This window comes from Hydra vulgaris, chromosome 01 (genome assembly GCF_038396675.1).
Source record: "Hydra vulgaris chromosome 01, alternate assembly HydraT2T_AEP".
Lineage (NCBI taxonomy): Eukaryota > Metazoa > Cnidaria > Hydrozoa > Anthoathecata > Hydridae > Hydra > Hydra vulgaris.
In genome coordinates this window covers 6,325,626-6,350,358 of record NC_088920.1, presented here as the reverse complement: position 1 = coordinate 6,350,358, position 24,733 = coordinate 6,325,626, and the positions used below count along the sequence as shown (strand labels likewise).

Here is a 24,733-nt window from a genome sequence, read left to right as displayed (position 1 = left end):
ATATCTCTTTTCTCATTTAAATTTTTTGAAATGTCTTTAATTATAAGCTCAGGGTTTGCATTTATTTTTTCTATTTTGTTTTGTAACTTAATTAGTTCAAGAATAATTTCTTTTGGTAGTTTTTATTTCAAAAGGTTGTTTTAATATTTTGTATTCTGGTTAAAAAAGAGATTTTCCAAAAACTTGTAAATTATTATAGTCTAACCAAGCAGATTTCAAAAGTAAATTAAATAATAAAGTAGTTTTTCCACAACCCGACTTTCCAACAATGATTTTTCTTATACTCTTAGGAAACAACTTATTATTATTTCTCTTATTGTTATTCGCATTCCATGAAAAATTTATAATATCCATTTTTATATAATTAAGATTTTCATTTTTGTATATAAAAATGCAATATATAATTTTTTTCTATATATATAAAAATTTACTGTGTTAGATGTAGAAACAAAACAAATACACTAAACTTAAAAAATATTGTAAGTAAAAACAATAGAAATATGAAACGTGGAACTTGCGCTAATTGTGGAAAAACAAAAACTAAATTCGTATCAGCAAAAGAAGGAGGTGATTTAGTGAGTTCAATTGATTCAGCAACAAGTAAAATAAAACTACCTTGGTCAAAGTTCCCAGGGGAAATGCATTTTACTGGAATAAACTTTGCAGGACCTGGTACTAATTTAGATGAACGATTAACTTCTACTGACGCAGTTAAAGAATGGAGTAATTTTGTAGATAGAGTTGAATAGAAATGATAATGCAGCTTACCATAACGATCTTGCTTATAAATAATTCGATGACACGGCAAAAAGAAATTAGGCTGATAAAATTATGAACAAAGATATGGATGCCATAAAAAATCCGACAATACGTAAAAGAATTGAACAAGGTATTATAAAAGCTATTATATCATCTAAAGCAAAGTTTGGATTGGGTATTGAAACTAAAACTACTCAAAAAAACTACCAACAATCAGTAAAAAAGGCAAGGATAAAGAATTAATTCCTATGGATCCAAAGGATCTAATTTATATGGATCTGAAATGGACTGATAAACTTGCAAACAAACTTCATAGAGCAGTTGTTAAACATTTCAGAAAAAAAAAATTGTTGTAAATGTAATCGATGAAATATGGGCTGCTAATTTAGTTGACATGCAATCTTTTTCAAAATTCAATGATGGTATAAAATACTTATTAATGCTGATAGATGCTTTTTCGAAGTATGGATGGATCGTTCCATTAAAAAGTAAAACTGGAGTTGATTTTGCTAATGCTTTAAATAAAATCTTTAAAAAAAGAAAGTGTCAAAAATGTGGGTAGATAAAGGATTAGAATTTTATAATAAGCATGTTAAAGCGCTAGGTGTTGAGTTATATTCAACTAAAAATGAAGAAATAATTTGCGTAGTTGAACGTTGGAATAGAACAAGTAAAGATAAAATGTTCAAGTACTTTTCAGCTAAATTCTACTAGAAAATATATTGACGTCTTAGATGAAATGGTAAATAAATACAACAACACAAAGCATTCTTTAATTAAAATAACAGCAGTTGTAGCAAGCGATAAAATGAATGAAAATATTGTTTGGTTAAATCTAAATGTAAACGCACGATCAGAGTATGTAAAACCAAAGTTTTCAATTGGTGATAGAGTTAGGATAACTAAAAAAAAGGGAACGTTTGAAAAAGGATACACTCCGAAATGGAATGAAGAGGTTTTGACTGTTTCACAGACTCTGTTCTCAGATCCACCAACGTATAAAATAACTGACGATAATGATGAAGAATTACAAGGCACTTTTTATGAACAAGAAATGCAAAAAACTGATCAAAACATATTTAGGATTAAAAAAGTTATTCGTAAACTTAAAAACAAATCATTAGTAAAGTGGTATGGGTATCCTGAGTCGTTCAACTCATGGGTTGATAATAAAGAATTGATAAGTGTGAAAAATTTGTAATAGGACATCTTTCATTTATGTTTAGATTTAACTTGTGAAATTATAGCTTAACAATTACATTTACGCTTAGATTCTTACAATTATTATTTCTTCGTTGAGTTAATAATTAAACACAGTGTCATGCTAGTTGAATAGTTCATAATATACATGTTGAAAAAATGGGAGAAATGTAAAAAAATTTTCAAACACACTTTTTTTAAAAATTTACTTTTTATGTGTTATACTCGTATTTTTATGGTTGAGAATATAGTTAAAATGAGTTAAGAAATTATAGTTAGTGTGATGGTTGAAAAAAAATGTTCTACAATGCCCTTTTTATACTACTTCTATGACTCATTTTATGAAGCAGGAGCAAAATTATTCCTATTTTCAAAGAAGGTGACAGAACTAATATTAGTAATTACCGCCCTATCACCGTCCTTTCTACCTTTTAAAAAATTTTGGAAAAGATTTTGGAAAATAGAATGTTCAATTATTTCAATAGCAATAATCTTTTATACAAAAGTCAATTCGGTTTTAAAAAAAACAACTCAACTAAACATGTAATTATTCATTGTGTACGCAAAATCAACGTTTTGTTTTTGATTTACGTAAATGACTTTACGTAGCCTCAAATCTTCTAAGTATTATGTTTGCAGATGGTACCAATGTATTTCTTTCTAATAGTATTATTTACCAACTCTTTTCGACTATGAATGATAAACTGCAAAAAGTATCAAATTGGTTCATATGTAATAAATTAACTCTAAACATAAACAAAACAAAATGGATTTTCTTTCATCCCCTGTCGAAAAAACGTTCCTTACCCATGAATATTCCGCAAATTTTATTGATCAAGTTAAAATAAAATGGGATTTAATAACGAAATTTTTAAGTGTTTTTCTTGACGAGAACATCACATGGAAACAAAATAATAATTACATTTGCGCTAAAGTGTCTAAAAGTACTGGAATCTTATAAAAGGCCAGAATATATTTAAATAAAGTTTAAAACATTTTTATTACTCATTTGTTCACAGTTGTATAAATTATGCAATTATTGCCTGAGGTAGTACAGGCAAAAGTAAGTTGAAACGTCTTTATCACCGTCAGAAACACGCTATTCGCTTAATCAATTTTCCAGACGAAAATATTAAAATACTAAAATATTTAGTAAAAGACTCACCTACTAAAATATTTTTTATGAAAACGAGAATACTCAATGTATACGAATTAAATGTATTTGTGTTTTATGTTTTATTTTTCTGTGGAAAAACAGTTTATGCCCTTTAGTTTTTAAAGAAATATTTATTTTGAAACCCATAAACAAATACGCCTTAAGAAATAATAGTTTTATAAATAAACCGCTTTGTAAAACAAGTTTAATCAATTTTGTATTTTATATCGTGTACCACATCTCTGGAATAGGATTGTTTTACCAAATTTTGATTTGTTGATTACTTTTCCAGTCTTCAAAAATTAATTTAAAAATTTCATTCTCTCAGTTGAAAATATTTTTGAATACTTTTGATAACGTAGCTATTACAAAATATAATGAAATTTCATGATACATTTTGTATATTTATATTATAAGTTTTTTTTTTTGTTCTTTCCGGTATTGTAATTTATATCGTTTTTAAAAAAAGGTTCTGGCGATAAGATCGTTAGGATCTTCAATCAGATTCTTTTTTTTTTCTTTAATTATATGTATATATATGTATACTTTTTGATATCTAGACTTTGATTTTAAATGTTGCAAAAAATTTTATTATGTAATGCGTACACACAAAAAGTTAAATAATGCTCATTTTTAAGTTATCTTTACTTCAGATTTTTTAAAACCACACATTCAAGTTAATTTACATCATAGAATCATGAGAAATCATTGAAAACAAATTAAAAAACGAATTTGATCATTTTTGTAAAAATATATAACTTTAAAAACATAAGAGGTATATAATTTTAATACAAACTTTTAACAAAAAGCTTAGAATATAATCAAAGACATCCTGGTTGGAATAAGTTTATCATGAAGATGAAAAATTCTATTGCATTATTTAATCATTTTAAATACTCAATAAAACTATTTTTTTGTAGAAATATATTTTTAAGGATTTTGTTTTATCATGAATTGTGTATTTGTTTGAAATTTAATCTTTTTAGTTACGTTGAACTCGTTGGTGTTAATGAAGAAAATAAATCTCTAAAGATTGTCAAATTTTTTTGACCAATAACCATTAGAAAACTAAAAAATCAGGAAATATCGGTTTCAAAAAGTGATAATAATTGACATTGTTTAAAATGTAGAAAACACCCAGTGGACACAGGACGTAAGAAAGACGTCTTTTGAACGTCTTTTAAACGTTGTAGACGTCTTTTGAACGTTCAAAAGACGTCAATTTTTAGTCTCGTGTCTATGTGGGCAGTTGTAATCTGAAACGCTGTTTTAACTCAATCAATGGAAGTTTACTTTCTTTTTAATTATTTAGCTGTTTATATAATAATTTCAAGTTATGTGTACTAAAATAAATAAAGATGGCGAGATTGAGAAAAAATAAAGTTTGTCTTATCACTTATTCCTTATTTATCTAGGCAATCGATTATATAAATATTTTGATAAAACTTCCCTTTAACTTCGAAACATGTGACGTCGGCCCTTGACTTTGAATGTTATTTTAATAGTACGACTGAAAAATAAATAAAATTTAAACTATTTTAAAGGAAATAATACAATTAAATTTAATAATCGAATAGGTTATTTATAATCATAATTTACTGTTTTAAAACAATAAAATATACTCCATACTTAATTACACTTACTTTTATGAAATGTTTAATAATTATGAGTTTATTAAAGATAAAAAAATTATCTTAACAAATTAAAAATATAAAGATTTCAAGATTTAAAAAATAGAAAGAAGTTAAAGCTCATATTTAACACAAAAGTCTAAACTTCAAAACATTTTATAGAATATTTCAATGCAATTAAGATTAGTAGTAGAAAAAGGCGGGTCCAGGGCCAAAAAATTTTAATCCTATAAGCCATCCATATTCTCTACAATTATTCAACCATACCCTCATCCATAATTTCATATCATATTTAAGCCAAAACTCCATTCATAATCTCTACAATTATTCAATCATACTTTTATCCATAGCTTCATATCATATATAAGCTATAACTCCATCCATAACTTCTTAAATTATTTCAACCATAATTTCATCCATAATTTCATATCATATTTTAGCTATAGAGTAATTCCACGTCAAAACAACCAATTTTTTTTAAAAATGCAACCCTATCTCCTTGGGTTTTTTTTATATTTTTACCATAGTTAGTAAATTATAAAATAAGATAAATCCCAAAACTTCAAGGTCTAACTTCCAACGGTTCGTGAGTAATGGTCGTTTTTATTTTGGCTATAATTATTGTTTTGGTCATTTTCCGCCATTTTTAAATTTACATTTCTCCTTATAAAACCAAGTCTATAAACATGTGAGCTCTAAAAATAAGTGACTTAGTTATTTTATAGGTGAGAAATTTGAATATATAAATAAAAAACTCATTTTATAACTAAAAGGTACCTAAATTTCAATTATAAATGTTAAAATAATGGACACCTGGCCTAGTAAAATTTTTAGGTGTGCAGTAACATTTTTATGCTTAAAATTTCAAATAAAATCATTATATGTTTGAAGAACATTTAGTGAAAAAATCATTTCTGTCAAATAGATACTATCAAAATTAAATGAAAAATATTACAAAAAAAGCAAATTTAGTATATTTTGCTTATCGTAGTATTCAACATATATAAAAATGATCCATACTTGAATTGATATTCAATTTTTTATAATATATCCATTAAAAATTAGTGATTTACAAATACATAATTATTAATTTTGTTAAAACCGTTTTTTGAAAGTTCATATTTGTCTGAAATTCTTTTTGGTGCACTTTGTAATACTGTTACATTAGTGATTGGTATCCAACAATAATCATCCCTTTTCGGCCAGAAAAACTGTTCAGATGGACCGTGTGGATGCATAAACTTTAATTTTATATCATTATACTCTTCATCTTTTTCTTCGACTACTGCAATCCACCAAAACGAGTCATATGTACATGCGTAATATTTGTATTTCTGCATTAGCTCAAAATTTATTAAACTTAAATTTTGGTAACTTGATTTTTTAGTTATATTAATAGATTTTGGAATTATATCGTTACTAGTTTTTTTAAACAACATAGATGTTTTCGAAACTGGTATGCAATGGTGAAATCCTCGAGTTCCTGGTATTGTTTTTCCCTTCTCAAATCGTTTATTTTATGTAGCTCAAACATTAACCATAGTTCCTTTATTAATTTTAAAGAACTTTATTGTGAGCATTTTTTAAGTGCAAAGTTCAAACGCTGCATCGATTGTTAGTATTTGATTTTTCTTTCGACTTTCTTTTGCTGTTGTTTGTTTTACTGTACCATCTATTGCATCACAAGAAGATTTGCCATGACTGGTTGTTAAAAATGTCCATTCAGCTTCCAATAAAAAATCTTCTGACGATGGCATAGATTTAGAAAGTTTTTATAATTTTTGTACTGTCCTCCACATCTACACTGCGACCATTTTCTATAGACGCATGTGGATTATGTCTTAAAAACGTACTTAACTTTATTTTTATAGTGTATTTCATTAAATTATAAATAAAGTATCAAAAAATAATGAAAATTATCAAAAAATAATATCAAATTTGAAAAAAGGTCAATCATAAATGAATTAAGTTCAAAAGATAGTTGACTTTTTTCTATAGACGCAGTTCACATTTTTTAACAAATCTATCCAAAAAAATGTTTTTATCACATTTTTAGTACTCGATTGGACCTCCTTTTCGCTCAATTACTTGATAAATTTGTTTTGGCATACTTTCCACCAAGTTTTCTAGCACCTTTGGCTCCATATCCTCCCAGCATTCTGATACCGCTACTTTTAGCTCTGCCACAGAGTTATATTGCTTCTGGTCAGCATAGATACGTCTTACAATGATTCCCCAGATGTTTTCAACAGGATTCAAATCTGGACTGCGAGCAGGCCACCACATTCGCTCAATTTTTTTAGCTTCAAACCAAGCTTTAGTCTCGTTACTAGTGTGAATGCTGGCGTTGTCTTGTTGAAAAACAAACTATTTGCGTCGATATTTGTTTTTAAATGGAATCAAACATAATTTTACCACATCAATGAATTCAGAACTTTTCATTTTGCAAGATGTAAATGCTAAATTTAACTTTCCTGTTGCACAAAACCCAAGCCAAACCATCAAAGATCCACCACCGAAATTCCTTGTCGAAAAATATTTGGGTTCTTTCCTCAAATCACGCCAGTAGCCACTAAAGCCATCAGGCCCATCAAGATTAAACTTTTTCTCGTCTGAAAAAATCACCTGGTATTGAAAACAAAAATATTCAGCTATTTAGACATCTTAAGTATTCATGAGAATTTAATCTAAAATTTCATACTTGTTCCCAAACGCGTGCCATGTTTTCACGGGCAAATTCCATCCGTTTCTGTTTGTGAACGAGCTTTAAATTTGGTGCTTTATTCATTTTTGATCGTACTATGTGTGGGATGTCTTAAAGAACTTTTCTAATCGTCTCCTTGCAAACATTTAAACCCAAATCTGACTTAATTGTTTTCAAACTTCTTGATGAATTTGATGCGAGTCGAACAATTCTGCGCTTTTCACGTTCTGAAACCCTAGATTTCTTTGGTTTCCTCTTGATTGTTGCATAATCTGTTGGATTTTTCAAGAAATTACGGATAACGTGATCTGATCTCTTCAATCTTCTAGCAATTTCTCGATTTGGAACTTTTTCTCGATGATAAGCCAATATTTGACCTTTTTCAATATCGGTAAGGACCTTTCCTTTCAGCATTTGATTAAGTTCAACTTAATTTCGACTCACAAGATAAAAAATACTACAGAATATAAGAAATTTGCAACAAAACTCGTAAAAACTTTAGTGCGTCTATAGAAAATTGCCATGTGAATATTAAAAATTTAAATTTTTTAATACAATCAAGACAATTAATAATCAGATGCATAATGGATCATTGTTTTCTTACATACACTTATTCAAAAGTACCGTTAGAACAATTTTATTACCACTGTAACACTGTAAATTCGCCAAATTCTACGTGCGTCTATAGAAAATGGTCGTAGTGTATCAGAAAAGTAATACAATTTGAAAATTAAAGAAGAGTTTCTTTAATATAATTACATAAAATATATTTAAAATCAAATTACCTTTTATTTTTATTTTTTTTATGCACTTTATAAACATTACAACAATTGTCATTTTTCTTTTCAAATTTTTTCCAAAGTAGTGAAAATGGTGATTACAAATACTGAATAGTTCTTCACAAGCACACAACTCAGATCTCCATAAAATGTTTTGACGAGTATCAGTGTTTAGGTCATGTAGTAAAAAATTTTTATTTCTAGAATATTAGGTTTTATGGCATTCTGACTTCAAAATTTTACCAATATCATATGAAATCATTTTGATAATGAATTAAAAAATCTTATACTTGCAAATTTAAAAATGCACAATTACATTATTTATGTAGAATTAGTTGCAACATTTAAATTAGATGAATATATCTGAAATCAGCAATTTAATTGGAAAAGACAAGGAACCAAGGAAGAAAAACGAAATAAAAAAATACATTAAAAAAACTGTGATAACTTAAGTACCACTTAGATTTAGATAGAAATTTTCATTTTTTCCTAAAGTACTTTGGCGAAAATTGAAAAAAAAAAATCAGAGAATTTTGGGTTGTATTTTAAATAACTTCCAGGTAAGTTCTATACTCCAAACCTTTGAATGTTCATACTTATGTCATTTAAAGATGTTTTGCAAAAATTTGCGCTACAAAGAACCAGGAAACACAAATACCCTAAAAATAAGAAATCCAAAACGCGGGGGAAGTTTATTTTTTGAAATATGAATTCTAATATCCTAAACTAGGTAGAAATTTAATACTCTAAGGTAATAAAATTTCATTGAAAAATATGATTTGTTTAAAATTTATACCCAATTAAACAACCCCCTCGTTTTGAGGGTGTTGTAAACTTTACATGATTATACTTTTTGAATGCCGAATGATTTTTTAAAATGCCAAATGATTTTATTTTCAAAATATGTACAATTTTTAGTCTTATTAAAGCAAGTAATTTTTCTGTTTGGAAAAGTCAATTCCCCTCACATTTGGGCGGATGATTTCTACTTTTTGGGTATTTTTGTTCCCAGGCACTTTGCAGCGCAATTTTTTGGAAAACATCTTTAAATGACATGTGTATGAACATTCAAAGGTTTGGAGTATAGAACTTACCTGGAAGTTAATTAACTCAAACACCAAAAAATCGTGGTCCGCCCCTGCAATTATATATACATTTTTAGTACATAAATGATTTTTAGTACATAAATGATTTTTAGTACATAAATGATTTTTAGTACATAAATGATTTTTAGTACATAAATGATTTTTAGTACATAAATGATTTTTAGTACATAAATGATTTTTAGTACATAAATGATTTTTTCACACAATATTCTTTAAACATACCATGATCTTATTTGAAATTTTAAGCTTAACAAATTTACCGCACACTTAAAAATTTTCCAGTGGCAGGTGTCCATTATTTTAACATTTATTATTGATATTTATGTAATTTTTAATTATAAAATGAGTTTTTTATTTATATATTTAATTTCCTCACCTAGAGATTAGCCAAGTCATTATTTTTAGAAATTACACGTTTAAAGACTTGGTTTTATAAGGAGAAATGTAAATTTAAAATGGCAGAAAATGACCAAATCAATAATAGTTGCTAAAATTAAAACAACCATTACTCACTAACCGTTTAGAGTTAGACCTTGAAATTTTGGGATTTATTTTATTTTAAAATGTACCAACTATGGTAAAAATATTAAAAAAATCCAAGAACATAGGGTTGCATGGCCTGGTTGTTTTGACATGGAATTACTCTTTAACTTCAACCATAATTTCTGAGCCAAAATAAACTTCATCATAACCAAAATCTATATATAAATTATGATTACATTATAACCATACTTTCTGAACCAAAATATAAAGACAATGGTAACAACCATAGTATATTAATATATTATGGTTACAAACTCTGAGCTATTTTCTGTAATTTTGTAAATTCGAAGAATTTTTCAAGCAATAATTTCATCACTGAAACCTCATTGAGGTCCAAAGCATAAATGAAATTTAGCTCAAGCGTAATAGTAAATTACTCCTTTTATATCAGACTTATCAATTCTTTATTGTCACACCAAGAGTTGAACGAATCAGGATATCCATACCACTTAACTAATTATTTGTTTTTAAGTTTACGAATAACTTTTTCAATCCTAAATATGCTTTGATCCGTTTTTTGCAGTTCTTGTTCATAAAAAGTACCATGTATTTCTTCGCCATTATCGTCAATTAATTTATAAGTTGGTGGATCTGTAAACTGAATTTTTGAAACAGTAAAAAACTTCTTAAGTCCATCTCGGTGTGTATCCTTTTTTAAACGTTGTCTTCTTTTTAGTTATCCTAACTCCATCACCAATTGAAAACTTTGGTTTTACAAACTCTGATCGTACATTTCCATTTAGATTGAACCAAACAATATTCTCATTCTTTTTATTGCTAGCTTCAGCTGGTGTCATTTTAATTGAAGAATGCTTTGTGTTGTTGTATTTATTTACCATTTTCATCTAAAACGTCAATATATTTTCTAGTAGAATTAGCTGAAAAGTACTTAAACAATTTATCTTTCATTGTTCTATTTCAAAGTTCAGCAACACAGCTTTTTTCTTCATTTTCAGTTAAATATAACTCTACTCCTAATGCTTTATCATGCTTATTATAAAATTCTAAGCTTTTAACGACTCATATTTTTTGACACTTTCTTTTTTTAAGATCTTTCGAATTTTGAAAGATTTTATTTAAAGCATTAGCAACATTAACTCCAGTTTTACTCTTCAATGAAACAATCCATCCATTCTTTGAAAAAAAATCTATCACCATTAATAAGTATTTTATACCGTCATTGAATTTGGATAAAGATTGCATGTCAACTAAATCAGCAGCCCATATTTCTTCAATTGCATTTACAATCACTTTTCTTTTTCTTAAATATTTTACAACTGGTTTATGAAGTTCGTTTGCAAGTTTGTCAGTCCATTTAAGGTCTTTATCTTCTTCCTTTTTACTGATTGTTGGTAGTTTTTTTGATTAGTTTCAACACCTAAGTCATATGGGTCTAAAAGACCTAACCCAAACTTTGATTTAGATACTATAATAGATTTTATAATACCTCGTTCAATTCTTTTAAGTATTGTTGGTTTTTTTATAGATTCCATTTCTTCGATCATAATTTTATCACCTAAATTTCTTTTTGCAGTATCATCAAAGTATTTATAAGCAAGATCGTGATGAAAAGCTGCATTATCAACTCCATCTATAGGTTTACTCCATTCTTTATATGAATCAGTGGAAGTTAATCGTTCATCTAAAGTACCAGTACCAGCAAAGTTCATTCCAGGTGAATGCATTTCACCAGGGAACTTTGCCCATGGTAATTTTATTTTTTTAGTTATTGAATTAACTGAACTAACTAAATGACCTACTGTATGAGGTATTTCAGATCCATTAGAATTAGATCCTTTGGATCCGTGCAAAGTGGATGATACAAATTGAGTTTTTGTTTTTCTGCTAATAGTGCAAGTTCCACATTACATATTTTTATTGCTTTTACTCACAACATTTTGCAAGTTTAGTGTATTTGTTTTGTTTCTACATTTAACGCAGTATATTTTTACATATGTAGAAACTTTTATATATATAAAAAAAATATCTTGCAATATAAAAACGGACATTATAGATTTGCCATGGAATGTAAATAAAAAAAGCGAAGTAATATTAAGTTGTTAGCTAAAAGTATAAGAGGAATTATAGTTGGAAAGTCTGGATGTGGAAAAACTACTTTATTATTAAATTTACTTTTAAGACCTGGTTGGTTAGACTACAATAGTTTACAAGTTTTTAGACAATCTCTTTTTCAACCAGAATAAAAAATATTGAAAAACTCTTTTGAAAAAAAATTACAAAAAGAAGTTATTCTTAAATTGTTTAAGCTTCAAGGTGAAATAGAAAAATTAAATGCAAATCCAGAACTTATAATTGAAGACATTTAAAAAAAAATTAAAATACAAAGCAGAGGTGGAGTGTAAGTTTTTTTAAACAGATGAAGATGTACCAGATCCTAAAGATCTTGATATTCTTAAGAATTGTTTGATGTTATTTGATGATTTGCAATTAACAAAACAAAATAAGTGTGAAAAATATTATATAAGAGGAAGACATAGTAATGTAGATTGTTTCTATCTTGCACAAAATTATTTTATGTTTCTTAGACAAACTATTAGAGAAAATGCCATTTTTATTTGCTTATTTCCTCAAGATTCAAAGAATTGAAGTCATATTTATAGAGATCATGTTTCTAGTGATATGAACGAAGATGAGTTTAAAAGATTTTGTAAGCATGCTTGGTCAGAACCTCATAGATTTGTTGTCATAGATTTATCTTCTAAAATAGATAATGGAAAATATAGAAGTGATTAGATAATTTTTATTTGCCATCTAAAGTTTAAAATAATTTTTTTCTATGTAAAAAATGTATATAATATTGAATGATGTAAGTAGTCATATAAAAGAGAAGTTTGCTCCTATTATACAACTAAGTGAAGATAAAGATTCTGAAATGACATTAGTTGGTCTCGATACATTTTACAGTTTTCCAAATGTTGATTCTTTAAATAACAATTTCAGATATAGTTCAGATAATGGAGCAACTTGGATAGATATAAACATTCTAGAAGGTAGTTATGAGATTGATGATATAAATAAGTATATTGTGGAAAAAGTTACTGAAAATAGTAAAACTATTAATGGAGATAAAACTAGTATTATATTTTCAGCAGAAAATAACACATTGAAAACAACTTTAAATATTGAAGCAGATTATAAAGTTGATTTTAGACCTATAAATTCAATTAGATCTATTCTTGGTTTTAACAGTCAAGTATAATCAACAGGATCTCATGAATCAGATAATAAAGTAAACATTTTAAGTATTAATAGTATAAGTGTAACAAATAATCTAATAGCATCATCCTTTGTAAAGGATGATGCTATTAGATTATTTGTTACACTTATACTATTAATGGAACAACAGAAAACGTTATATATTCATTTTTCCCACGTGTTGGTCCTGGATATAAAATTATTCAAGAGATAACAAACTTACTTTACTTACCAATAACATTAAAAAAAATTCAAAAATGGAGACTAATTTGGTTGATCAAGATAGAAATCTGATAAATTTACGAGGAGAAAAATTAGCTATTATTAATTGAATGTGGTATTGGAGCTAGTATTAAGTTATTGCATTCAGATTTAAATGGTGAGCATGTATTAGCTGTAACAACAACACAATTGAATAGAATTAGAAAAGCATATGAAAAAGGTACTGGTGTATCAATTATTTTAAGTAAAACACAACTAGTACACAATTTTAAAATAGAGAATGGATTTATTGGTGCACTTTTACCGTTTCTTGGTACTTTAACATCAAGAGTTATACAATCGCTTGCAACAGTACTGCTTTCAGGAGTAGGTTCAGCAGCTGGATCAACTATGATTAATAACGTTTCTGGAAGTGGTATTGTGTACATGAAAAAGAATGGACAAGGAGTTAAATTAACATTTACAGGATTTGGTTTAAATTTGAGACCATTGAGTAAAGGAAGTTCTGTAGGTGATGGATTGTACTTACTTGCTGGAAATGGTTATACTCCCACAGGATCAGGTTTATTATTAGGACCAAATTCACCATTTCCTATTATTCCATTTTTGAATACGATTTTGTAAAAACTCAATCTAAAATTTATATATAATAAAATGTCAAATAGCATGCCAGTGCATAAATTGACAAACAAATATAAAAAACCGGAACCATCTCCTATAGTTTTTAAATCACATAAAAATTTACAGCATCCTGCAATATTAATAAATGGAAGATATGATGTATTTGCGCAACACGACATTACAATAAAATGTCGATCACATCAATATATTCCTTTTGAAGTTTGGTGTAGTAGTTAATAAAGGTGTTGCATTAGTTTCATTACAATGTCATCAACAGACTCTGCTATTATACAGATTGTATAATAGCAGAGTCTGTTGATGACTTGGTAGTAATTAATAATAATAATAATTCAGTTGATGATGTAATATTAAAAAAAAGAGAATGTTTTTGTTTTGTTAATCTATTGTGTTATTTTTTTTATTTTTTTATTAAAAATGGAATACAATAAAAAAATGTACAATAACATTTATTCAGATATACCTACTGAGAATAACAATATTTACCCTGTTCTTCCTAATGCACCTGAAGAAAAATCTATTAAAAACCAAGATCAATCATATCGGTTACAAAAAATTGGCAAGATTCTAAAAGAAATAGAGCGTGAGAGAGAAAAGAGAATAACGCTAAGTAAAAAATATCATAGAGCTGTAAAAATAATTTCTGCAGTTGATAATGCATTACTAGCAAGCATTATGGCACTTGGAACTATTGGAATTGGTTTTTTATCAACAATCATTGCAGTACCAGTAGTTATTGCATGTGATGGTGCAGCATTAGGAGCAGGTGTGTTATAAATAATAGGGGTACAAATTAATAAAAAAATGAATTTAAAAGCAGAAAAGCATGAAAAGATAAAAGTGCTTGCTGATTCAAAACTAAATACAATATGCAATTATACTTCTAAAGCTTTAGTAGATGGGCATATAGATGACAAGGAATTTGAGTTAATACTTGGTGAACTTGAAAAATTTCAGACAAAGATGGAGCAAATTAGAATAAAAGTTAAAAATGAAATTGATGAACAAACAAAGTTGTCACTAATTGACCAGGGGAGAGAAGAAGCTATTAAAGTAGTTCAAAGTAGGTTTAATAAAAAAATAGTCGCTTAACATTATATTGATAAATAATAAGATATGCAACATTTATATTCGTTCTTTTAGAAAGCAGTAAACGAGAAAGAGATTTGAATAAAAAAAAATATTTGGAACTTCTTGGGTTTGGAAAAGGAGGTTTTATTGTTGATTCAGGAAGTCACTCTATATTTATCACTGATTATGGAAACTTTCAGATACCATCAACTTATAGTGATGACGAGAGAAATAAACTTTATAAACTTATCTGGAATGAAGATAGTGATTTTTATTGTGTAGAAAGAGACATTAAAGAATCAATTAAACAATAGAATAATGTTAAAAAACAGGATAACTTAAGAATTATAGATAAATATGTACTTCAATTAGAGTGTGATTTCAAACAAAAAAAACTAATAAAAAGTATTTTATCAATGGCACTTATATTAAGATTATTAGAAACAAACGATATCGTTTATAAAGATTTGAGATTAAAAACAATTGTAGGACATTTAATATTGATTATTTAAATAGTTTGCTAAAACGCAAAACGTAACGTAAAACGTAAAACATAAAACACAACATAAAAGTTTATGTTGTGATTTAATCTTTTTTATATAAAAACAAACTCTCATTTTTAAAAATTACAGTCACTAAAAAGCGTGATCAAATTGTAAAAGAATTATCAGAGAGTAAAAAAAGAACACAGCAGAATGATCTTAGTGAAAAGATTGGAGATTCTAATATGCTGATAGACTAGTCAAAATTGTACAAGCCATTAATTGATAGTCAATCTGGAATAAAGGAGGATATATCTAAATCGTAAGATCAAGCTAATCAATTTGCTCTTACCTTTTCAAATGCATATCCTGAAATACTTACTTATGGATCTAAAGAAATAATGCCTTCTGATGAATTTTTAAAGTTGGGAAAAATTGCAACAGACTTAGGGTGTGTACTTATAGTAAAAATTCTACAGACACCACATTTGAAATACATTCTAAAGATGGTAAATTTTTATATGAAAAGTTCTAATATTAATTAATAATGATGATATAGATATAAATGGAATAAAATACATCAGCACTCCTGTTCTTTGGGAAGTACTAACAAAGTCTAATCCTAATAAGGAAATATATAATATAGATGATCTTCACAATTATCGAAATATAATAATACAAACAGATGCAATTACTACTGATTCAGGAAAACCAAAGTTATCTCGGAGTGAAAAATACAAAGAAATAATAGCTCCCATTTGGAGAGAGTTAAAGGGAACTAGAAAGCTTGAATCAACGGGAACAGGAATAGGAAGAAGAATAGTAACAGGAATAGGACCAATTTTTTCTCCATAGCAATCCTATTGCACTCCTTGATAGGCTTGAATTATGTATAGCTGCATGGAGAGCAGGTAATACTGGATCAAGAAATGGAGCTGTTGCAATTTGTGATGAATTCTTAAGACAAGGTGTTATGAATAGTGATCAGTATAAAGCAATACAAAATAATCTAGCAATATGATAATATGAATATGAGAATATGAATATGATAATATGAGAAAAAAAAAAAAATTGCGTCCATAAAAATGCTATTTGTTAAAAATAAGAGATATGTTAAGCAGCAAGTTGTTGAAGGAAGTGGTATATTTGACAGTTTAATGAATTTATATAAACGAGCAGCATCATCTGATGATATATAATGTTGGAAATATTTTAAACTCAAGAGACCGCCCGTCCGAATAGAAAAAAAGCTCAAATAAAAACGAATAACCGGTGATAATCAATGCACCGATGAACCGATCGATTGAACCGATCAATGAACCGAAAGGTGCCGATTAAAAAAAAGGTCCCGGGTTCAAAAAAGAACGACGTCACGCGCATGCGCATGCGCGCAGAAACAAAGTAAAGGATAAGGTGTCAAAATTTTTTCATATAAAAACTGTTACAAATTAAATTTATTCTGTTCCCTAAAAATAGGGTAGTGTTTTTTCGACCAATTCTCAAACGTTATGTTTGGGTGACGTTTTTTTCCAATTGTGACGAAAGAATTATATAGTTGGAGTTCTTCAACGAATCGTTTGTTATATAATTTAGCCATTTCCATAATGAATAATACTTCTTCTTTTGACAAAATAATAGTTTCTAGCACATCATTTTAATTTCCAGACATTGTATTAGTTAGCTAAAAAATAAAAAAATTTATTCATAAAAAATATTTACAAAATTTAATCGTAATAAAATTTCCTATTTAATTCAAATGGGGGGACATCACATATCTATTCTTCTTGGAATGGGGGGTCGTCATATAACTCTTCTATTTTTTTTGTTTTGAAGTTTGTTATTTCCAATTTTTTACAACTTTTTAAATGAAGTCCTTTTAATGGTCTTTTTAATTTTGCATTCGGTTGTTGGAATTCGAACGGTGAAGCATCGAGTTCTTCTTCCCAATTTTCAACATCATTGTTATTATTCATTTTTTTATTTATATCTAAAGAAAAAAAAAAGAATGTTAGTATAAAGTGGTATAAAAAAAGAATAAAAAATAAAAAAAATAAGGAATAAAAAAACACAAAAAATGTGATAAAATATATATTTCTAAAATAAAAAAATACAAAATTAATTTTTTTTAAGTCGACAACTTTGGCATGCGCCATATTGTTTGACACAAAAGTAACGCATGTTAACTAATTGTGAACGTTGTATGCTTTCCTTTTGTAGACGGAAAAAATATGGATACATGACTGAAAAAAAGAAAAAAATTGGTTATAAAATAAAAAAATTTATTTTAAAAAAAAAGAAAAAAAAGAAAATATACCTTTCATTTGTTTTCTAACTTTTTTGTTGGGTTTTCTTTTGCTATATCCACTTTTGTTCATTTTTTATTAGTTTTGCTATAAATATAAAATAATATCATTTATATGTAGAAATTCATGAAAAATAATATAATCATATTGCTGTAAAGCCCAATTTACATATTTTTTATTAATATATAAAAATCATCATATTGTGTGTTATAGGGTAAAATATAATGAGAGTTAAAAATTTCAACAGATATATATATAAAAAAAGCTTGATCAAAAAAAAATTCCAAATGTTCTCTGTATAAAAATCGAGGACCAATTTTAGTTGACTTGTAAAAAGTTTGAGTCCAAATAACATGATCTGAATTGTAATATTCAATAGGAATGACTTTAGCAAGTTCTTTTAAAAATGTTTCTTTTTCAATTTGTATTCTTACTAACCCCATTTTTCTTTTGCATATTTGTTTTAATGTTGGCACTTTTTCGTATTTATAATCTAGTCTAGTTTGTGGACAAAACCATACCCATTCGTGATAATGTAAGTTGAATTCTTCAAAACGTTTTCTTACTAGTTGCATTTTTATTAGTTTGGCTATAAATATAAAATATTATTTTTATAATGTATAAAATTATTTTCGTGAATATAATAATATTGATCTAATGCCCATTGAATGTATTTTCTAATACAATTATAAAAAAAATCAAGTTCTTCATTTTTAATATAACGATTTTTATAGTGCGATCTAAACATTTCGTATAAAGAAAATATAATTTTTTTTTGCAACCGAAAAAATAAATTGTGATCGGTTAAAGAACTAAATTTACAAATATAAAAAAAATCATCATCAGAACTGTTTTCAGGATAACGAAAATATAAAACTCCAAGCTGATCTTTTAATAATTCCAATTCAATTTTAATTCTTCTAACAGCTAATCTTCTTTTACATAATTTTTTTAACGTTTTCATGTCTCGATCCATTTTATTTTTTGTTTCCGTTATAAACCAACTGACATGTGCATAATGTCGTATTCATAAAAGTATTTGCTTCTTTGCATTTTTTTATTAGTTATCTAAAAAAAAAATTAAAAAAATTAATTTACAATTTGAAAATGAATAAAACAAGGTTCAGTAGTATAAAAATATTATTCTTTGGACCAATTTATATATTCCATAATTAAACGATATAGTTTTTCATTAAATGTATTTCCAGTTGTTTACGTGGATCAGCAAAACAGGATATTTCTGTAAAAAGTAAATGAAATAATCTGTAAAGATAACGTCTTTGAAGATTTAAAAATAATAAACGATTATTATTAAATATCAAAAAGGAATTAAATTCAAAACGAATTAGTGAATGAAAGCTATAAAAGAACAATCTAATATTATCTTTATTTTTCCATTTGGTAAGTGGTAGTTTGGTTTTATCAAATAAAGAAACAATTTTCTTTTGCAACTGTTTAAATTCTAAACGAATTCGTCGATATGCCAAAGTTCTTTTACATAAGTCTTTCAAGGTGAGTTGAGATTGATTTTCATGGGTAAATTTGTTAAAGTGATCCAATGTAATATTGTCGTAATCAAAAAGATAATAAGAAAAATGACGATCTTCTGGGGTAAACCAAATTAGTGTTTGATTTTCAAAGTTTTTAATGTAAGAACGAATGTTTTCCAAATAACGACAACGTTTTTTTGTTTCTCTGTCCATTTTTATGAGCTTTTTTTCTCGTTTTTGTAGAAAGTAGTGAAGTGAAGCATCTTCTTTACGAAGTATATCTCCAATATTGCCCCAGTTGCTGCCCATTTTTTTAATTAGTTGTCTAAAAAAAAATTTACAAAATAGTTAATACAATAAAAAATTAATGTTTGGGAAAAAAATTATAGTATTACTATACAAGTAAAAAACTATAATTTCTTTCCCAAAAAAAGTTTTAGATGAATTCTGGTTCTTGGGCACATTCAGGTGCTTCAGCAGGTTCTGGTACAGGATTATAAAAATGGAATAGTTCTTCCTGTTTGGCTTCGATGACTGCACTTGGATATACTGCGTTCGGTGGTGAATAAACAGGTGGTAGATTTTTAATGATGCTTTTTTCATAAGTAGGTAGACGTGGAATTTTGTTTTTATATTTAGTAACAATATCATTTCGATGAATTACTTTACACATGTTGAGTAAAAACTCCAATTTACTTTCTAAGCTTTCATGAATATTTCCATTATAATCTTCTATTGCATTATCTTTGATATACTCTACAAGATCGTATGCGTTTTTTAATTTTTGTTTGATACCATGTGGAAGTATTAACACGAATCTAATACTTCTAACGTTTTCAAAAGTGAGCTCATCAGTTATTTGTCTGAAAACTTCCATTGCATTCATTTTTTTATTAGTTAATCTAAAAAAATAATGGTTAATAATTATAGATAAAAGTACAAAAAAAACATATAAAAAAAAACAATGATAGAACAAAGTACACATATATATTTTTTTATATAAAATATATTATTGAATAGTAATCGTGATAAATAAATTATTATTAATAATAAATTGTTTTAGTTGTTCATGTGAAATAAAAATGTTAAAACCAACAGCTACATTATATTCTTTGGTAGGTTTCTCAAAAGAACTCTTGTTTAAACTATGAAGATAATTATCATTCGTAGTAGTACGAGTAAAAAATTTATCTTTATCTCTCAAGGTCATATTGACATTTTTGGTAAAAGGCTATTTTAAAGCATCATCAAGGTCACCTCGTAATAATTGAAAGTAAATGGCTAGATTGTTTACGTTGGTACTTCGAGTATAAACTTTTATACGATAACGATAATCTTCTGATGTGTGAACGGGTTCTGAATAAAATGCTTCATCTGATAATAGCCTGAGATTCATTTGATCGAGTTTGATGATTTGTGTGTCGTTAAAGATGTGTAGTATTACTTTTACTTCTTTCTTTTGTTGAATTAATTTTTTTAATGCTAAGAATTCTGTGCTATTTTCTTCTACAATTTGATAAAGTTTTGTTATTTCTTGATTGAGATGTTCTGTTTCGTGTTGATTTGCTAAAACCATCATGTTGTCATAAAAGAGAATTTTTAATTCTGCCATTTCCATATTTATTTCTGCTAGGGTTTGATGAAGTTTGACATTTTCTTCTTTTAGATCTTTAATTTCTTGGTCTTTTTCTTTTGAGATGACCATTTGTTGAGTTGTAATTTCTTGAAGATTCTTCATTCCATTCATGATTTGATTAATAGAAAGATTCAAATAATTTAAATTTTTCTTTTCTTCTTGAATTATTTGGTTCAAATAACGATTTTGTTGTTCTTTATAATATCGAAAGCAGATGACAGAGTGTTCATAATAATCTTGATCATCGACTTTGGTATTACAAAAAAAACATATTTTTGTATTTCTAGAAATTCGTAATCACATTCATGGTTTAACAAATCTTGTACCTTTTTCTTACATGTAAAACATTCGTGTGAGTATTGCTCTGTAGAACAATCTGTTTGATGATTTAAAAGTTCTTCTGCACTAATTTCTTTGTCACAAAAAAAGCAAGGATAAAAGTTGTCTGCCATTTTTTTTATTAGTTGCTGAAAAAAAAACATTTATTTATATAAAAAACTATAAAAAAATATACATGTCTTTTTTAACATTAAAGAATTAATAAATAAATAAAATTACTCAATAAAACATATAAAAGAATAAAAATATAAATGAGGTTCGTTTCAATATCTTCTTGTACTTCAAGGTTCTTTTCAAAAACTTTTTGTATATTGTTAAAAGTTATATTTTCTACTTCTTCATTTAAATAATCTCCAAACCCAGGAAACATATCTTCAAAATCATCATTATTATTCATTTTTTTATTTTAGTTGTCTAAAAAAAAGATATATTTACAGATAAAAAAATAATTACAAATAAAGTTCGGGTAAATCGTCCATTTTATTAATGACGTCTAAAATATATTGCTCCCAATCCATTTCATTTAAAATCTCATGAACTTCTTTTTCTATTTCTTCCATTTCTTTTTCTAACATTTGTGATTTTAGCTCTTCAATATAATCTGATTTTTCCACTTCTTCCATTTCTTGAACTTATTTTTCTAAATAACTTTCATAAACTTCCTCTGTTAACTCTTCCATTTCCATTAATTCTTGTAAATCATGTTCTTCTTCTTTCGACAATAACAAGTCGTGATAACAAATAGTTTCTTCATTGATATGTTCACCAAAACTAAAAGAAAAAATATATATATAAAATATAAAAAAAATATAAAAAAATATAATATAGGCTTAACATCCACATTTTTTGATAAATTGCTTCATTTTTTTTATATATTTGTTTGCTAAAAACAATAAAAAAATTACATAATATAAAATTTGTAATTATTTCCATAATTACATCTATATTTTTTTTAAATTCTAAATTATTTTCTTTTGTTGAAATGTCAAGTGACCACATCCATAAAGCATCATATAAAGCACGAGCTGCTTCGATTTCTGTTCCTTTTTTTTGATATATTAAGTTTAAAAGTCTCATCGTTCTTTCGTTGATATTATGGTAATCACATTGTATACATTCGATTTCACGTTTTTTGGAGTCAAGATATTCTGCCAAAGTTTGCCATTGTGTTTGCAAATGTGCTGCTATTTTTAGTTTTAATTGCATAAAATTCATTATTTTTTGCTAAAAAATATATAAATTTAATATAAATAGTTCAATATAAATAATTTACATTGTTGTATATTATATAAAAGCTTTTCATCTTCCCATAATGATAATACAAAATACAAATGTTTGATTGCCAACTTTTTATTTGCTTGTCTTAGTATATATAGAGTTAAAACGTTTTTTATTTTATCAAATGTTTTTGTGTAATTTTTATTGATTTTTTATATTTCATTTCTTCTAAACTTTATTAAAAACGCCAAATGTTTCTATTTGTGATGGAGTTGTTTTGAAGTGTAATTTATTATTTCTTTAATCATTTTTTATTCTAGTATATATAAAATATTAATGTAATTGCATATAATAATATTAATGTGTATAAAAAATATAAAAATAAAATAAGACAACTATAAAATTTTTATATTCTAAAAAAATATTTACAAAATTGAAAAAAAGCATAAACTATAAATTTTCAGGATCTGGATTCTCTAAAAAAAATAGACAGAGAGAATATTAAAAAAAATTATACCTTTTTTATAAATAAAAAAGGATCAAGTTCAACTTACGAGGAGAGTAATCCCAATGTGATGGACCCACTTCTCTATTACGTGTAATTTCATTTCTTTCACAAACACGCTCAAGAAATTGATGGAGCCTTTCCATGTTTTTATCTATAAGAAAAAAAAAGTTTTTTTTAAAAAAGAATTGATTATTTTTATAAAAAATAATTTAAAAAAATTACCTAATACAGGTGAGTAGGGTTGCACGTGTGAAAAAGGAATTTTTTTTCTATTTTGAATAATGTAATGGTTTTTAAAAAAACCATCATGAAAAACTTCATAACGTGTTTTATTTATTGTTATGTATTTCATTTTTTTTACTAAAAAATACGAGTAGTTTTTTATATAAAAATACCATGTTGTTTTTTTTTGTAATAATTAAATAGTTATAAATACAAAAATATCATTTTTTATAAAAATGCCTAAAATAAGGTATACTCCTAGATCGTTAAACACTGTCAATATGGCACGTACAAAAACAACAGCTCCTAGAACAAAAAAAGCAGTTCAAACACAAACAAGTACAAAACAAAGTTCAACATCGACACAGACTGATAATCAGTATTTACCGAGCAATTGTAAAAGAATATTATCGTGTTTACGAAGAACAAATAACAGATATAAAGATAATAAAACAAATCGTAAACTTGGAAGAGTTGGTAAAAGAATAAAACGCTGGGTTCATACTGCCGAATCCTATGTCGATATTAAACATCAATTAAAAGAACCAAACATACGACGAAAAAATAAACAAAAATAATATATTTATAATAAAAATGATTACAAAAAAAACTATTGGTAGGAATATATTGTTGGAGAAAAAAATAGTCTTTTAATTGTTTTTTTTAAGTCTGACCTTTTTTTTGAGCGGCTTTTTTTTTTTTTTTTTTCTAAAGAAAATAAAAAAAATGTTTCTTTTAAAAAAACTAACATGTTTAATATAAAAAAGTGTATAAAAAATAGCTTACTTTTTTTTATAGACTTGTTAGTTTTTAGTGTTTCTCCTGGGAATTCTAACGCTGGTTCGTTTGTCTCGTTTTCTTTGTTAGTTTGTGTGTTTGTTTCTTTAATAGAACGATTTTTGATTATAAAATCAACTTCATCTGTGTCGCCAAAAATACTCAAATTTGGAAATCCTAATTCGGGATCATCCTCGATGACAATAATTTCAGGTTCGTCATCACTACTTAAAAGCACTTTATCTTCCGATATATCTATCTCTTTTCCCACAACTTCGTCATCCATATAATATTGAGTTTTTTTTACCGAACGTTTGGTAAAGCGTGTTTTTATCATTTTTGATTTTGTTAACAAAAAAAACATGCTTTTTATGTATAAAATTTAATCTCTACAGATTAACGCGAAATAATAGCTAAAGTGATGCAACTTTATGTAATGAAAAGAAAATGCCGTGTCATGCTAGTTAAATTTAGAAAGTTTTAATACGGCTTTTTTTAACAAGATTAAAGAGGTTAAAATACGGAGTAAACAACTTTTTAAAAACACTGCGAAGAAAAAAAACTCTGCGTAAAGTGTTAAAATAACATTTTAAATGAATTCAAAACTCCATGAACCATCACGTCGACGTAGCATAGTGCATTCGCATTCCGCACTATGTTTCAAACGCCATAACATTTGCCCGCCGTGGGTTCAAATCTCGCTCATGTCATATCATTTCTATGTAAACTTAT

General features: G+C 26.7%; 2 protein-coding genes across 2 annotated transcripts; one reads left to right on the top strand and one right to left on the bottom strand.

The window, feature by feature from the left end:
* Positions 1-831: 831 nt before the first annotated feature.
* On the top strand, positions 832-1,960 carry LOC136074011 (uncharacterized). The gene is made up of 2 exons (XM_065786308.1): positions 832-984; positions 1,409-1,960. Exons 1-2 carry the CDS (start codon positions 832-834, stop codon positions 1,958-1,960), a joined length of 705 nt encoding a protein of 234 aa, XP_065642380.1.
* A 5,601-nt stretch (positions 1,961-7,561) lies between these two features.
* Positions 7,562-7,864, bottom strand: LOC136074010 (uncharacterized). Its single transcript, XM_065786307.1, has one exon. It carries the CDS (start codon positions 7,862-7,864, stop codon positions 7,562-7,564), a length of 303 nt encoding a protein of 100 aa, XP_065642379.1.
* Between the last annotated feature and the right edge of the window lie 16,869 nt (positions 7,865-24,733).

What these genes read in the sequence shown, in the direction of transcription:
- LOC136074011 (XM_065786308.1), top strand. Translation starts at nt 832, where the DNA reads ATGAACAAAGATATGGATGCCATAAAAAATCCGACAATACGTAAAAGA. An exon ending in ACCAACAATCAGTAAAAAAG is followed by an intron (nt 985 to 1,408) that starts GCAAGGATAAAG and finishes TAATTTGCGTAG; the next exon opens with TTGAACGTTGGAATAGAACA.
- LOC136074010 (XM_065786307.1), bottom strand. Translation starts at nt 7,864, where the DNA reads ATGCTGAAAGGAAAGGTCCTTACCGATATTGAAAAAGGTCAAATATTG.